Source organism: Egretta garzetta, unplaced genomic scaffold (assembly GCF_000687185.1).
Source record: "Egretta garzetta isolate BGI_Z169 unplaced genomic scaffold, ASM68718v1 scaffold4, whole genome shotgun sequence".
Taxonomy (NCBI): domain Eukaryota; kingdom Metazoa; phylum Chordata; class Aves; order Pelecaniformes; family Ardeidae; genus Egretta; species Egretta garzetta.
The window spans coordinates 2,038,299-2,052,432 of NW_009259329.1; the positions used below are offsets into that span (position 1 = coordinate 2,038,299).

Sequence of the window (14,134 nt, forward strand, 5' to 3'; positions counted from 1 at the left end):
TTACTTTGATGCCAGGAATCCAACTTCATTAAAATCTAATCCTCTGGTTGCTTGATGATACTCTGTCCTTAGTTGAATACTGGGACTCGTTAGGTAACCAATTTATAATCTGTTCAATGTATGCTCTTTTGCTTTTATGTTCTAATTTGTTGCTTGAAATATTGTTTAGCATGAAGTCGGAGGTGTACACCAAAGTCTGTCTCTCTTAGAGCAGCATTATTATTAAATTAATTTGAAAGAAAATTCACAAGTCTTTGAAGAGCAACAGGTTTTCCTCAAACCTCTATTTGTAATGAGTAGATATTCTGATTCTCAAATAGAAGAATTAAAGCATCATGTTACTACTTCTGGGACTCATGTAGTGCATTTTCAGGTAAATAAACTGTAGGTAACAGAAGTAGAGTTGGTTAAAGGGAATTAACAGTAATTGGGTGCTACTCTTCCTTAAATGACTTCTAGATTATTATTTTTTTTTTTTCTTCTTAAAGCCTCATAATCGGTATTAAAGTATTCAAAGTAGCATATCTGGTTTAAGTTGTTGAAAACCAAGAAAGAGCAGTCTTAAAGCTCAATGCTGTTGAAAGCAAGCAAATAGTGTCTGGATTTCATATCTGGTTAAAATGGGGCAGTGTTATGCTGACTGTCTGTTTACTGCTGATGTGACTGTGCATTGAATTCATGTTTCAGCAAGTTCTTTCTACTGTAGATTATCTTCCAAATCATTCCTGTAGAGTGATGGATACCTGCTTGAATTTCAAGTTGTATGATGGCTGCATATTTTAGAAATCTGTATGTAGCATAAGCACATTAAGGTTGATGTCTGCATGTTGCTTTGCCAGAAATCTGTCTTCCGAAGGATGAGAGGTCTTTCAAGTTTTTCAGTCCTACACACCTGAGCAGACACTACCAGCTATCGCAGTGCTGCTTACTGTAATTGGCCTGGGGTTTTCACCGGTAGAGAAGAGGCCGTCTGTGTTCCGGTTTCCTCTTTGGAAAGCGTGATATGGGGGTCTTGAGCAATGTTCCAGCTATGTCTCGGTAGCTGACATGAGATGAGGTTGGGAAATGTCTATACTGCAGTAAAGTCAGAAGTCAGCACCAAGGTTCAGCTCTTCTGTGTGGCCCAAAAGTTGGTGCCATGTTTCTTAGGGTGCTGTTTTGGCAAAAATGCTTACTGAGGGGACTTCCTCTATCATACCACCAGACTGTGTGTCTGAAACTAATTGCTGGGGAGGAGGGGGTGGTGAAAAAAGGAAGTCTGCACAAGGCTGTCTCCCTTGAACTGGCTGGCTAACTTGAGGGAAAATGGTCACTTGTTCTTTTTTTCTGTCTGTGCTCCAGATTCATCTTCCCCATGAGCAGCAGTCTGCTGTAGTTCCTGCTATGTTAAGGTGTTTGAGCTTATATAGATTAAGAATGCTTTATAGTTGTGTAATTACTTCAAAGGTACTTCTGACTTACTAGCTACTGGTCAGTGATAATTACAGGAAATGAAGGAGACTTTGAGCTCACTGGTCTATCCTTGTGTATGACCAAGTTTTGCAATAAGCTCCTCTTAATGAGTGAAGAATAAAATTTAATGGGGGAAAAAAACCCCATTCTTGGAGGGATCATATGGCTTGACCAGAGATGTGCTGTAGTTTGTCTTGCTGTCTGTGGCTTGCTCAGCCTTCCTTTTGATGAGTAGCCACTAAAAATGATCCAGCTTGCATAACAATGTCTTCTGTAAGCTTACTGTTCAGAGTTCCCTTAGAGCGCAGCTCTCTCCTCGGAGGCTGTTCACAAGGCAGAACTATGTCATAAGTGATTCATTACTTGCAGTGGAAGTGGCAGCTAAATGCTTCCAACTCTACTGATTTTAATTTGAAATGATTGCTCTCTGTGGCCTTGTGCAAGTTCCTGTGCAGTTGTTTAGTGGCAAAAAGCAACTTCATTGGTATTTCTCTGCCTTCTGGTTTTTTTATATATTCAGTGTGTAAGTGTATAATTAGAACACTTTGTTCTTGAAACAAAAATTGAACTGATATTCTGGGAATGAAGTTTTACAGACTGTTAAAACAAAGGGGGTACTTCATTATCCTTCTTCTTTCACTACCTGTTGATAAGCTAATAAACCGTTGAACTAAAACAATGTAAGCAAACCTTGTCCTGGTCATCTGGGTGTACTGAATTGCAGTTGAGAGAAAAATCGCCAGCAAGGGCACGGAATGTTACTAAGCCCTAGAGGCTTTTGGACTTGGCGGTAGGGAGGAGGTTGACTTCTGTGAGGTGGATGTTAGATTGGAGTTAGATTGCTGATCTGTGTCAGGGGTGAAAAGAGGAAAAAGCAATTGGAATGAATGATTCTTGGAGACTCCTGCGTGAGGTTCCTGAAACCCAGTGAGGAAGGACTTGATGTGATAGATACAAAGGCTTGTGAATGAAGTGGGTCATTTGGGATCTTGTTAGCTGAACTGCCAAGTAGTTGCAATAAGACTAATTTTACTTTGTTGCCTAAAATAGAAAATAAAAAGTGCGTTCAAACCTTTCTGTAGCAAGGATGTGGTTCACTCAAGTGAAATTAGCAGTCTGGGTAAATTATGCATATTCAAGAAATCACTGTGGTGTACAGGGTTAGAAGTTGACAGCAGTATGTGCACCAGTCAGCTGTAGGCACTGTTTCCTTCAAGTTTAGTGGGGTAAATACTGTACCTATCTTGTACCTTTAATGAAAAGGGGTTACTCAGGGGAAACAAAAGAAAAAAAAAAAAGCGTGGATCTCGGCGTCAGAATCTTCTTCCTCCGTGCAGCTGTGCACTGCTCCTTCTGCCGTAGTTCGCGGCTGCTCTACACTGTCGCTGCTGATTTAAGAAGTGATCAAACCCTGTTTCTATCTCAAGCTGCTTGTGCAGCTTTATGTGGGAGGATGAATAAATGTTTGTGTAGCCATATGGTGAACCAGGTCATGGAAATTATCTGGGTTAAAACTAACCTGGGGAAGCAAGGAAGTTTTAATTTGGACGTTTAGCCCAGTTCAGTTTGCTTTGTGGCTGTATGAATGCTTGTACTGCCATAGTAGGGAGGAAGGGATGGCATGGGAATAGAAGGAAAAGTAAAAAGAGGACAGATATTGTGGCAGCTATCCATTCCATGGGGCAGGCTAAGCAGGCTGTTTGAAATAATATCACTGATGTGCATAAAGTGTGCATTTGTTCTTTAATAATTTGACTATTTAATAACTTCATTCTCATCCTCCAGAAAATAATAATAATACCATGCCCTAATACCTCTTGTATACATTTTTTTACACCTGACTTTTTTTTTCTTTTTTTTTTTTTTTTTTTTTAGACAATGGGCACTGCATGTTAAGCAGAGGTGGAAGACTGAAGCCCATCTGGGGACAGAATGAGTTTAAAAGATGCTGACAGTGCAGTTTGCCAGGCCTATAATCTTCATATTTACCCCCAACTCTCAACAGAAAGTGCTCCATGCTGCAAAGTGACAGCAACCAAGGACAGCACATCTTCAGATGTCATCAAGGATGTGATTAATATCTTAAACTTGGATGTCTCGAAACATTACGTGCTCGTGGAAGTGAAAGAATCGGGTGGTGAAGAATGGGTACTTGATATAAATGATTCTCCTGTTCATAGGGTTTTACTTTGGCCTCGTCGTGCTCAGGATGAGCATCCGCAAAAGGATGGGTACTACTTTCTTTTGCAAGAAAGGAACACTGATGGGACCATCAAATACGTCCATATGCAATTGCTTTCCAAGGAGACGGATGCTCGGCGGTTGGTTGAAAGGGGTTTTCTGCCATGGCATCAGGAGGACTTTGATGACTTGTGTAATCTCCCCAACTTAACGGAGACAACACTCCTAGAGAATCTCAAATGCCGCTTTCTAAAACACAAGATTTATACTTACGCAGGAAGTATTCTGATTGCGATTAACCCCTTCAAGTTCCTGCCCATTTATAATCCTAAATATGTCAAGATGTATGAGAATCATCAGCTTGGGAAGTTGGAGCCTCATATTTTCGCCATTGCTGATGTAGCTTATCATACAATGCTTAAAAAACACGTGAATCAGTGCATAGTTATATCAGGTGAAAGTGGGTCTGGGAAAACTCAAAGCACAAACTTCTTAATTCACTGCCTCACGGCACTGAGCCAGAAAGGGTACGCAAGTGGTGTGGAGAGAACTATTCTAGGAGCTGGACCAGTTCTGGAGGTAAATTTATGCTAAAATTGCCTTCTGTGAAAATTGTTTCTTGAAAGCTTCCTGTAACTGCTGTTGAATACTACTTTTGAGCATCACCTACTTGGTTCAGGCTTTAAATATCACTGGGCTGCATTGGTGTTTGGCTGTGATGCTTGACTGCTTCTAATTGATTTTCCTTAATTCATTCTTCTGTTCAGTTGACTTCCTGTTGCTTTTAGTTTATATTTGACTTAACTGTCCACCACTAAACACTAATATTCTGGGACAGAGGTTACCTGTGTTTTCCATCTTAAAGTTTTGATGACATTTGAATCAAATAGTAAGTAAATGTTTTCATAAAAAGACTGTTCCACTGAAACACTATCTGCTTGGTGTAATCGTGCCTTTGTGTGTAAGCATGTCCTGCAGCATTTTTATGAACTTACTTTTTGACAGAGTTATTTCCTTTCTACAATTGTTTGTTTTAAAGAGAGCAACAGTTGGGGAGAAAGTGTGAGTCGGTTTTGCCTTTTAATTACTACAGCATTTCCAATAGAAAGCAAAACTAAACACGTGAGAAGGAGGGGGTACAGCTTGCCTTGCATTAGGTAACGGCAGGGAAAACTTAAACTGATCTTTTAGACTTCAGCCTCTCCCCTTTTACTCTCTCATCTGAAAGGAAAAACTCTGAAAGCTTGGATGGATGTAATGGTCACCCATAATAACACCTTCAACAGCAAGGAGATTCAATGTGGCCGCTGCAGTTTTTAGGTTTAAATATTCTCAAATGTAACAATGCTTTCATTAAAAAAAATTTAAGCTTTTTTTAAGCTTTCAGATAAAACGTGAAAAAGCAGTGAGGTTAAACTTTAAAATGGGTTACATTTATAAATGTGATTTGAAAACTTTTTGGTAAAGAATGAGGAATATATGCAAGTTCTTTTTTGCCTTGCTTTCTGCTGCTTGAAAGAAGAAGTAAAATTGTTTGAGGTTTGTTGGTTGCTGGAGTTCAAGTTTGCAGTTCTAAACAGAAAACAGGAAGGGGTCACTGTGGAAAGCACTGTTTGATCAGCTGATCTTTCTGCCTTTGATAAAATTAACTGTTTCAGACCCTAGTCTACCAGATGTGATAACAGCTGTGTCAAACCAGGTAGAGATGTAAAATCTTGTGTTGCGGTTTGTCCATTGAATGAGAAATACACGTACCCCTAGATTCAAAATGAAAAGGAATAACTTTGCTGGAATGACAGGTAAATGTTGTATATGGCTGGGAACGTTTGTGACGAGACATTTGTGATATTCTACAGTAAGGTTGGTTGTCATAAGTACTATAACTTCTTCAGACTTCCACTGAGCAGCGATGCGTTTCATGAGAAGATAGTCTTACTAGCTAGAAATGTGGTGACCAATTGAAAGCTTAGCTTGCAAACTTGCCAAATGGATTCTGACATGACTGTTGGAGTACATATTGCCTAAAATTTGAGGCTGTTCTCTGAAATTCTCAGAGAAACCCCTCTCCACTTCTTCGAGGGTGTTTGTCAGTCACAAATTGATTCAGCGCAAACTTGGCCTCCCAAATATTGCAAAAGATCAAGGGGTTTATTATTCATTGACTTGAAATTATGGTGAAAGAAACAGTTTTAAAATTTGGAGAGGCTGAGATTTGTCCAGGCCGAAACAAATCACTGGGATACCTGTGATTTTGGCACAACTCTGTTTAAGGTAGCGGAGGTGTATTTTGCTGTTCACGTAACTTCAGTGCACATCACAAAGTGATGCTATGGTAGGTTTAGAATAGAGCGAAATAAAATCAAACTGTCCTACTTCAGATGCTGCAGAGTGGATTCAGTGGACAGTGAAGCTTCCATGTTTCCCAATATGGATGCTTTTGTGCACTTCCAGACACTAAACATACTTTAAAAAAAAAAACAAAAAAAAAAAAAACACAAGTCAAATCTTGGACTGGGAGAGGAATGCACGGAAAGCTTACTTTGCTTTGTGGAAGTTAAACTGACGACAAACTCTTCTGTTGGAGTTGGTCACTTCTAAATCCAACTGTGGTGACTCATTTGGGTTTTTACTTAGGGGAACTGAAGTGGTAAAAGGGAATTTTTCTTAAATGGATGTTTCAGGGGATTTTTTGCATGAACAGTTTTGTAGTTTGCCTAAATTATTTGAGAATGTTGTGTTTAATTTTGAAGTTTTATTTTGAGTCCTCATGAAAGATAAAAAAGTTCTCTTGACTGAAGTCTGTTTCCCTGACTTTTATGACGTAGAAGTTGGTTGCATTTTGGCTCAGAACTTCTCCTTTTTGGTGACCTCTTATTTTCCTGACACCTAAGTAATGTGTCTGTTTGTAGGTTGACCTTTTGTAAAAGGTCAAGGAGTTAAACATTTCTAGCACAGGCAGGTGAGCACTGTTAGTGTGTTACAGGGATAGATTTATAACTTTATCATTGCATGCTTAGTGGACTTGGGAGCATATTTCTTACCAAATCCTGTTTCTGTGTTGGCTAACTAATCTCTGTTCAAATGTGTAAGTAATCTGAAATTAATCTATTGTTAATATTTTAGCTCCTTACTTACAATTTCTTGACTTTGAAAAATGGAGTTTTAGCTGTACCATGAAAGGAAAGTTGACCTTAAATGTTGCTTGATATTACCATCTAGGAAATTAAATACATGATACTGAGACAGTGTCGGTAACAATTAAATATGGTACTAGCACAATTGCTGTCACGTGCTAGTGAAAGGAAAGCTGGTCGTGGGTTAGTCTCTGATCCTCGGATGCTTCTTGCTCAATCTCAGCACCAGTCTGAGCTGTTTATAAGGTTCCTTCTTGGGGATCCAGTAAGTAGAGGTAACTTGCACCGCTTCTGATTGCGTTTGGCACCGCTTGCAGCTTTCTAGAGAAAAAGAATCGGAGAGGCTGGCTGCTTCCATGGGGCAGTGGTGTTTCAGCACAGCCTAAAGCTGCGTTTTTGTGCTGGTTTTTAACAGTGCGTGAGGCGTGTAGTCGCCTTAGCTGTATAGAAATTGCTCTCAGATTATTTTTTTTTTTTTAATTGTTTCTTCAGGCTAATGTAGATCATCTTTAGTGAAGAGCAGTTTCTTTAAAACTGGTAGGAAGATAAAGACAGGCTCTGTTTTAAGGTACTCCTGACTTTTTCATTCTCTTCTAAATTTAGTGATTGAAGTATAGTTCCCTGACTTGGAGTTTTGCCTTCTTGTATTGACAGTTAAGTTCAGTTTACTTACAATTGAAGTCCTAAGAAGAAATTTACATTTGGGAACTATTATTTGGGTCAAATTGGGAATAGTGAATTTGTTTATGTTATAGAGTCTCAAATAAGATAATTAAACCTTTCCATAGTACTTCAGTTTCCAAGAAATTTGTATTTTCCTTTCATCAGGGAAAAATGTCTTAAAATGCCTGTTTCGGATATAAAATGCACAGTGTGCAATCTAAGACTCTCAACTTATTTTGGAGACCTGAAGTTAACTTATCAGATTCTTCAAGCCAATTAATTTAGTAAAGTGGCAGAAAATTGAGCAAGGGGATGGGAGCATGTGGTGAGGGACATAATAACAGAGAATTGGAGCTTCCTCTTCTGGCACCAAAGCTCCTGTTGGCTTGCTGTCTGCTCTTGAATCGTAACCCTTAGTCTTGGTTTTATTACAGAAGTTATTTTCTTGGTGTGCTGAAAGTTCATTTCCCTCTGAAAGGGAAGCTAAGGAACAGCGGGACAGATGGAAATACTGGGGTTGTCATAACTTTTTCATGTATTATTTTGAAAAGCATTGTTTGTTTCCATTTGGATATGTCCTTGAAGATTTCTCAATGGCACCGAAGTGTTCTTTGGAAAGAATTAAGACCCAAATAAAATGGGAAGTCCAACAGGAAGCATTCATTAAGTGGCCTTTTAAAGAAGGCAGTTGTAAATATGAATTAATTAATATTAACATACAATCAGGTGTGGGGGCAGATGAGATTTTCTAGAACTTGGCATATTGAAAACCTTGTTAAATTTCATTGTAGAAAGTAAACTTTTATGCTTTTACCATTCTGTGGAAAACAGAGTAAAGCAATTTGCTGTCAGCTCTGTTTTCTTTATTACAGTCCCGTTGTGCTTGTGGTTTTGGTATAAGCTGGACTTAAGCCGAGTGGTGCTTCAACTCTGGTTTTCATTTGTGTTTGCCATAAAAGTCTGCATATATATTTAGTGGGTGTAGTCTGTTCTATTTAAGGGAAAGTAGTTGTTTTGAGGCTATTATCTGCATGTGTTTGTTTTAAGAATCATAATCAGAGGAGGAATGGAACTTCCTTTTTCCATTTGGTTGGATGTTACTAGGTTTTTTTGGTAGAAACGTGTTGTTGCATACTTCTCCCTGCTGCACAGATCTCTTGGGGGAGGGGAAAAATCCACCTTGTCCTTTATACTCTCTTACCATGTGGATTGCTTAGACTTCCCCAGGACATCGTACAGCATGTGGGGTTACGAAATTACCCTGCAACTTCTGTGTTAATGAGTGGCTATTTTGCAGCATGTTTGTGAAGAGCACTACTAAATGGAGTTCAACTCTGAAGCAGTCATTTCCTCTTCCAGGGTGTGTAATTTGAGTCTTCGATGTCATTTGGCACATTAAAAGATTGGTCTGTGCAGTGATGGTTCTGCCATGGATTGGGGTGGTTTACGTAGAAACTCTGATAGCTTTTTCAATTTTTGGCAATTCTAAGGAAAGGATTAAGTGCGTTTTTTAGTTGTGTTCCTGAGGTAGATGATAGGAGCATGTGTGTGGCTTGAGATCTTTCTACAGCAAATAAAAGGAGACTTTGGCTTTTTTCCGAATGCTTTTGAAGCTGTCACTGGTGTAGGAGTTCTGAGCAGCAGACTCCAGTTTATGCCTCTTGCATTCCAAGGTAAGAGGATGGGTTGGATGACTTCCTGACTCCCGGAATAGGCTATCCTAACAAATTCCTGCTGGCCTTGGTCTGCTATTTTTGACTCGCCCTCTTTTTATATAGCTAGCGTTCTGCATTGGAGAGATTTAGTTTTAGTTTTTCATTTTTATCTGTCTCCTCATGGACTCACAAGGGAAAACAGTAAATAGGTTTGGTTATATAAATTATTATTTTCGTTAGCTGAAATAGTCTCTTGTCCCCTCACATCATCTGAATTTATTTTCTAAAGGCGTAGGTGCCTCTCTGTAAAGGCAAACCAGGGAGATATTTCAGGTGAATTTGAACTATGTATAGGGCACCTAGCTAGAATTATCTGTGAAAAATGCTTTCCATGCAGAGCAATGGCTAGGTAATACGGAGCTTAATTCTTACCTGTAATCCTTTTTCTTTTTTTTTTTTTTTTTTTTTTTTTTTTTTGTAGGATAAAGCTACAGTAGGTAAAAGATATCTAACTGCTAAATACCAAAATATTTAACATTTCAAATTTTTGCACCTTTCTGATTTTAGGCAGAAGTGTCACTTGTTATATAGTTAACTCATCAAAGAATATTGAAGAATATGGTAGCAATGATTACAGTTTAAATTTAAATGTTACCCAGAAAAACTCTCCACCCAAAATGTTAAGCAATTTGGAATGTTCTTTAAAAAGTTGTAGATGTTAAAGGCTCTTATGAGAAAACCATTCAGTACATGAAAACTTTCCTTAAAACTGATAATATTAGATCAGCTTTTAAGAATTTGCTGTATGCTTTGACTAAATACCAGACACATGAGATCATAAAAGCCTTTAGTTTTAAACTGTATTCATTGCTAATATGAGTAATCACTAAGAAAAGTTTTTCAGGAAGCCCGGGTTATGGGATTTCTTAACTCTATAATGCCAAAATATTTATTATTAAAAAATAATGTGGCAAATTTAGCTATACGGCATTTTGGTTTCTTGTATATATGTAATAGACTGATAGTAAACTGGTGGCTTAAGTTAGAAAACTTTTTAAAAAGAAGGTTTTCCAGAATCAATTTGCAGGTCCACTATTCTGCAGCCTGGCAACATTAACTAGAACAAATTTGTTAATACATGAAGCGCGAAGTTGGATGGTGCTCTTCAGAGAGCCGCAGCTGACCCGCTGTCGGTGGGAGAGGAATAGGTTGTTTGATTTATGAAGCAGACAATTTGCTGATGTTACTGGGCTTCCAATTCCCCATTTGGTTTGGTGGTTGGTAACCTGGATTTTATGCGTATGTTAATACCCATGTGTATGCAAAATGGGCTCCGAAAGAAAAATTGGGATAAAAACTTGTTGGATAATAGCTACAGAAAGATACTGATGACTGGTCAATGCTTGCTTTGAAAAATCCAAGAGGGGATGCTCTTTGCATTATAACATGTAGCGCGTGGTCTCCAGAAATCAGAAGGCGGAACTCAGCCTCGGTCATCTATAAGCACTGCTGGACACAAATCCTCTCTCTTTAGAAACCCACTGACTGTTCTGAAGCTACAGCAGAATCACCCTGTGGGTTTTCACCCTGCACAGGAAGAGCTCCTTTAGCTTTAGGTCAGAAATAACGGTTGTCTGAAAAATTATGGGCATTCTCCCCATTTATAAAAAGTTTTTTGGATTCTCTGAATGCTAGGCAGCTGGCAGTAGAGATCTGCTTGTAAGAGAGCTTTGAGAACCCATTTTGGAAATAGCGATCCAGGTGTCCCACTGTAGTGCAGCTGCAACCCATCAGGTAGTTTGGAAAAAAAAAAAAAGCCAAAAAACCGACCCCCAAAACAAAACAAAAACCCCCAAAAAGAGAAGGGAAGAGTTTCAATATACAAATGGTACAACTGTCATGAAAACAATACTCCCCTAGGATATAACCCATAATTGGGCAATTTTATGTATAAACAGTTTAGTGCTATGTTGTGTACAGTTTTCACATGTCCATCATTCTCCGGATGTGTGTGTGGAGGAAGAGGGTGGCATTTTTGTGAAATCATTCCATGAATGTTCTATATTAGGGGAGGCGGATTTCCTAATGGAGGCCTTAATTGCTTGGAGCTTTAAGCGGAAGTATCTGTGGCAGGAATTGCTGGTGATAGTCTACACCGAGCAGTGTATTTTTCCAAACAATTGCATTTTACACAGGGTTTCTTCTCTATATGCTGGATTGCCTGCTGCATTTTAAGAAGGATGGCGAGTTTCTCTTAACCTAAGAATGCATAGTTAAGAGTTAATAAAGTTAAGGACATTCTCAATAATTAATTCTACTGGACTTTAGATGTAATAAGTTATCTTTATAGTTTTTAAGTGTGGCTCATGCAGAGGATATCTTCTGTTATATGTGTACTAGCAGCTATCAGAGGGCTCATGAAACAGGCAAAAGCATTAAAGATGCACAATTAGGATTTCTGCCATAGCTGGTTTTTTCCCCTTTCCTAACACCTCATAATGAAACTACATTTGTCAGCGTTGCTTAGCGGAGTTAGCTGGCCAGGAGTATGACGTGGTTCTGTAAGCCAATTTTTTTTTTTTTTTTTTTTTTTTTTGCTTGTGTGTTTATTGTGAAATTTTTGAGTGGGAGTGATACGTTAGGGAACAGGATGCAGTTTGTGGTGATTCTATGGGAGAGACAATTTCATGGTACTTGTGCTATCTTCCCACTGAATATCCTCTCTAAGGGCATAACCGTTAGTGATTGAGGCTGATCTGGGCTCTCTAGCCGTGATTACCTTTCAGAAATATCTAAATGTATTATTCCTGTCCCTCAAATATTACTGTATGAGGCAAATAATAAACATATATATATATAGGTCTCTGAGGAACAGTGGAGACTTCCTAAGCTGCCTTTTTGGTATCTGTATGCTGCCGTTTCCATAGTATTTCAAGTTTATACTGCAAGCTAACAGGAGGCTGAACAATGAACAGAAGAGCCTGAAAAGCTATGTGTTAGCATATTTTGTTTATTTGAAAATTAACTCATTTTGCTTTATTACAGGCATTTGGAAATGCAAAAACAGCACATAACAATAACTCCAGTCGTTTTGGAAAGTTTATTCAAGTCAACTATTTAGAGAATGGTATTGTCCGAGGGTAAGTACAGTATGAGGTTGTTCTGGGGTTGATCTCCATGCTTTTAGGTATTGGTGAAGACTCTGTTGTATATAAAGTACTGTCTTATTGAGGCTCTCCTCATGTGAGAATAGCTTGCCGCTGTCGAGTTTTCAAGACCCTCTAACAAGCTTTGTGGAATAATCAGGTGGTGCATAATAACCTTGCTGAACAACCATACCAGGTTAAGAATTTGACTGCTGCTGCATCTTTACCTTGATGCTAAATAAAGGCTTTTTTTCATAACACCCGTTGTCCTCTCCATTTTGCAATTAAAAACAGAAGACCTGAATTTGTAAGAGGAGTTAGAGAAGTGAAATAGATTTGAGGAAGCCATTTTAAAGAAACATTTTAAACACCAGTTATAAAGAAGACTATAAAATTATGATTTTACTTGACTTAATTGAAATTGTGTGCTTCTCTTTGAAGGTGAGGCATGAAATACTCTATACCTATGTTTATTTTTTAGTATGCAATAGTCACAGCTGAGTCTTGGAATTCTATTTATATTTTCACCCTGTCGTGGATGCTATAATGTCATATTACTGAAGTCCCTTGATATTAATCAAAGATAATTCTTCACTCTTCTTTAGTAGTGGGCACTTTCACTTCAAGTTGTCCAAAAATTCTCTTTTCTATTAGTAACTTGTGTGCAAATGCTTGTGTAGTTACTTGTCTAACACCATGCCATAAAATCATTTCTTTCAGAACTTGCTTTGTAAAATGCATCTTAAATTTTTTAACACTTGTATCTGCACAATTCGCAGCAGTATGTCACGCACATTGTCGGGATGTACCTGTGCTAGTTTAGGTGCAATGACATAATACATAGTCTTGGTATGGAATTCTGCCTGAAGCTGAAGCTTGCTGCCCTGTGGAGCGTCACTAGCTATCACTGACTTTTGTGCTCCGGTGTGTCTTTCCTTTGGCTCTTTTTTGTGTTCGCAGTTTACAAAACAGCAGTAATGTAAGTGACTGGAAACTCCGTACCACGTTTGCTTTGAGTGTTGTTCTGAACGAAAATGGCAGCTTTTCCTATGAAGTCACGCCAGGACTCACCTGGAGATTGGTGCAATTTGAATTCATTTGTTTTGTCTTCAGCATGAGAAAAAGCTGCTCAAACTTTGGCCTTGTTCATTGCATCCCATGTCAAGAAGTTTAGATTATTATTTTGGAGATTACTTTGTCAAACTGTAAGGGGTTTTCTGCCTTGTCTGGCTTCCATTTTAGGCTGATGTGTATGCCGTTATAAAAATCTAGCAAACTTTTTAGACTGAGAATCAGACAGCTATCTGGGGTCTTGTAGTCTTTGCATTCCTTGTCAGATAACTGCTAATTTCGGAGTGCATAACAGATTGTTAGCACTCTGCATATCTTGTTTCTTCTTACAGTTCTTCATCAGCACTTTTCTAGCTTCGTCTGCCTTTTCCCAGTTATGTCTGCTAAAACCAAGCAATAAAGATAGGAGTTTCTTGGGTATTTCTCTTCATTCCAATTACAGTATAGTGAATACTGGATTTTTTGGTTAAGGTTTGAGAGAGTGACTAAGCGATTCTCTCGTATATTCTAGTTGAATTTTTTGAACTAGATGAATTAGTTGAACTCTCTTGGCAGTTGCTGTCTGTTTTGTGAGGTCTTTTCTTTTGCCCTCATGCTTTTTTAATTTTTTATGGTTCTTCAGGGCTGTTGTTGAAAAGTACCTGCTTGAAAAATCTCGTCTGGTTTCTCAAGAAAAAGATGAAAGGTAAGAGATTAGTACAGTTTACTAACAGTTATAATCAATGCAAGTGTTTACAGTATATAGAATAAGAGAAAAGTCATTATATTTTCATGAAAGAGAAATGTATTGACTTTGTAGGAACTACCATGTCTTTTATTACTTGCTACTTGG

General features: G+C 38.3%; 1 protein-coding gene across 6 annotated transcripts in view; it reads left to right on the top strand.

Annotated features, from left to right (window-relative positions):
• The window catches only part of MYO9B (myosin IXB), a 38,980-nt gene continuing 24,846 nt past the window's right edge, over nt 1-14,134 (top strand). For 3 of the 6 annotated variants that reach the window (XM_035892258.1, XM_035892257.1, XM_035892260.1), the window contains exons 1-5: nt 2-93; nt 3,328-4,212; nt 12,131-12,225; nt 13,925-13,987; nt 14,102-14,134. The exon at nt 14,102-14,134 is cut by the window's right edge and continues 49 nt beyond it. In XM_035892258.1, the coding sequence (XP_035748151.1) occupies nt 3,385-4,212; nt 12,131-12,225; nt 13,925-13,987; nt 14,102-14,134 (1,019 nt within the window). In that variant the 5' untranslated portion in view covers nt 2-93; nt 3,328-3,384. Of the gene's footprint in view, nt 94-3,327; nt 4,213-12,130; nt 12,226-13,924; nt 13,988-14,101 lie in introns of all 6 variants that reach the window. The other 3 variants (XM_035892256.1, XM_035892255.1, XM_035892261.1) reach the window with 2 other exon arrangements.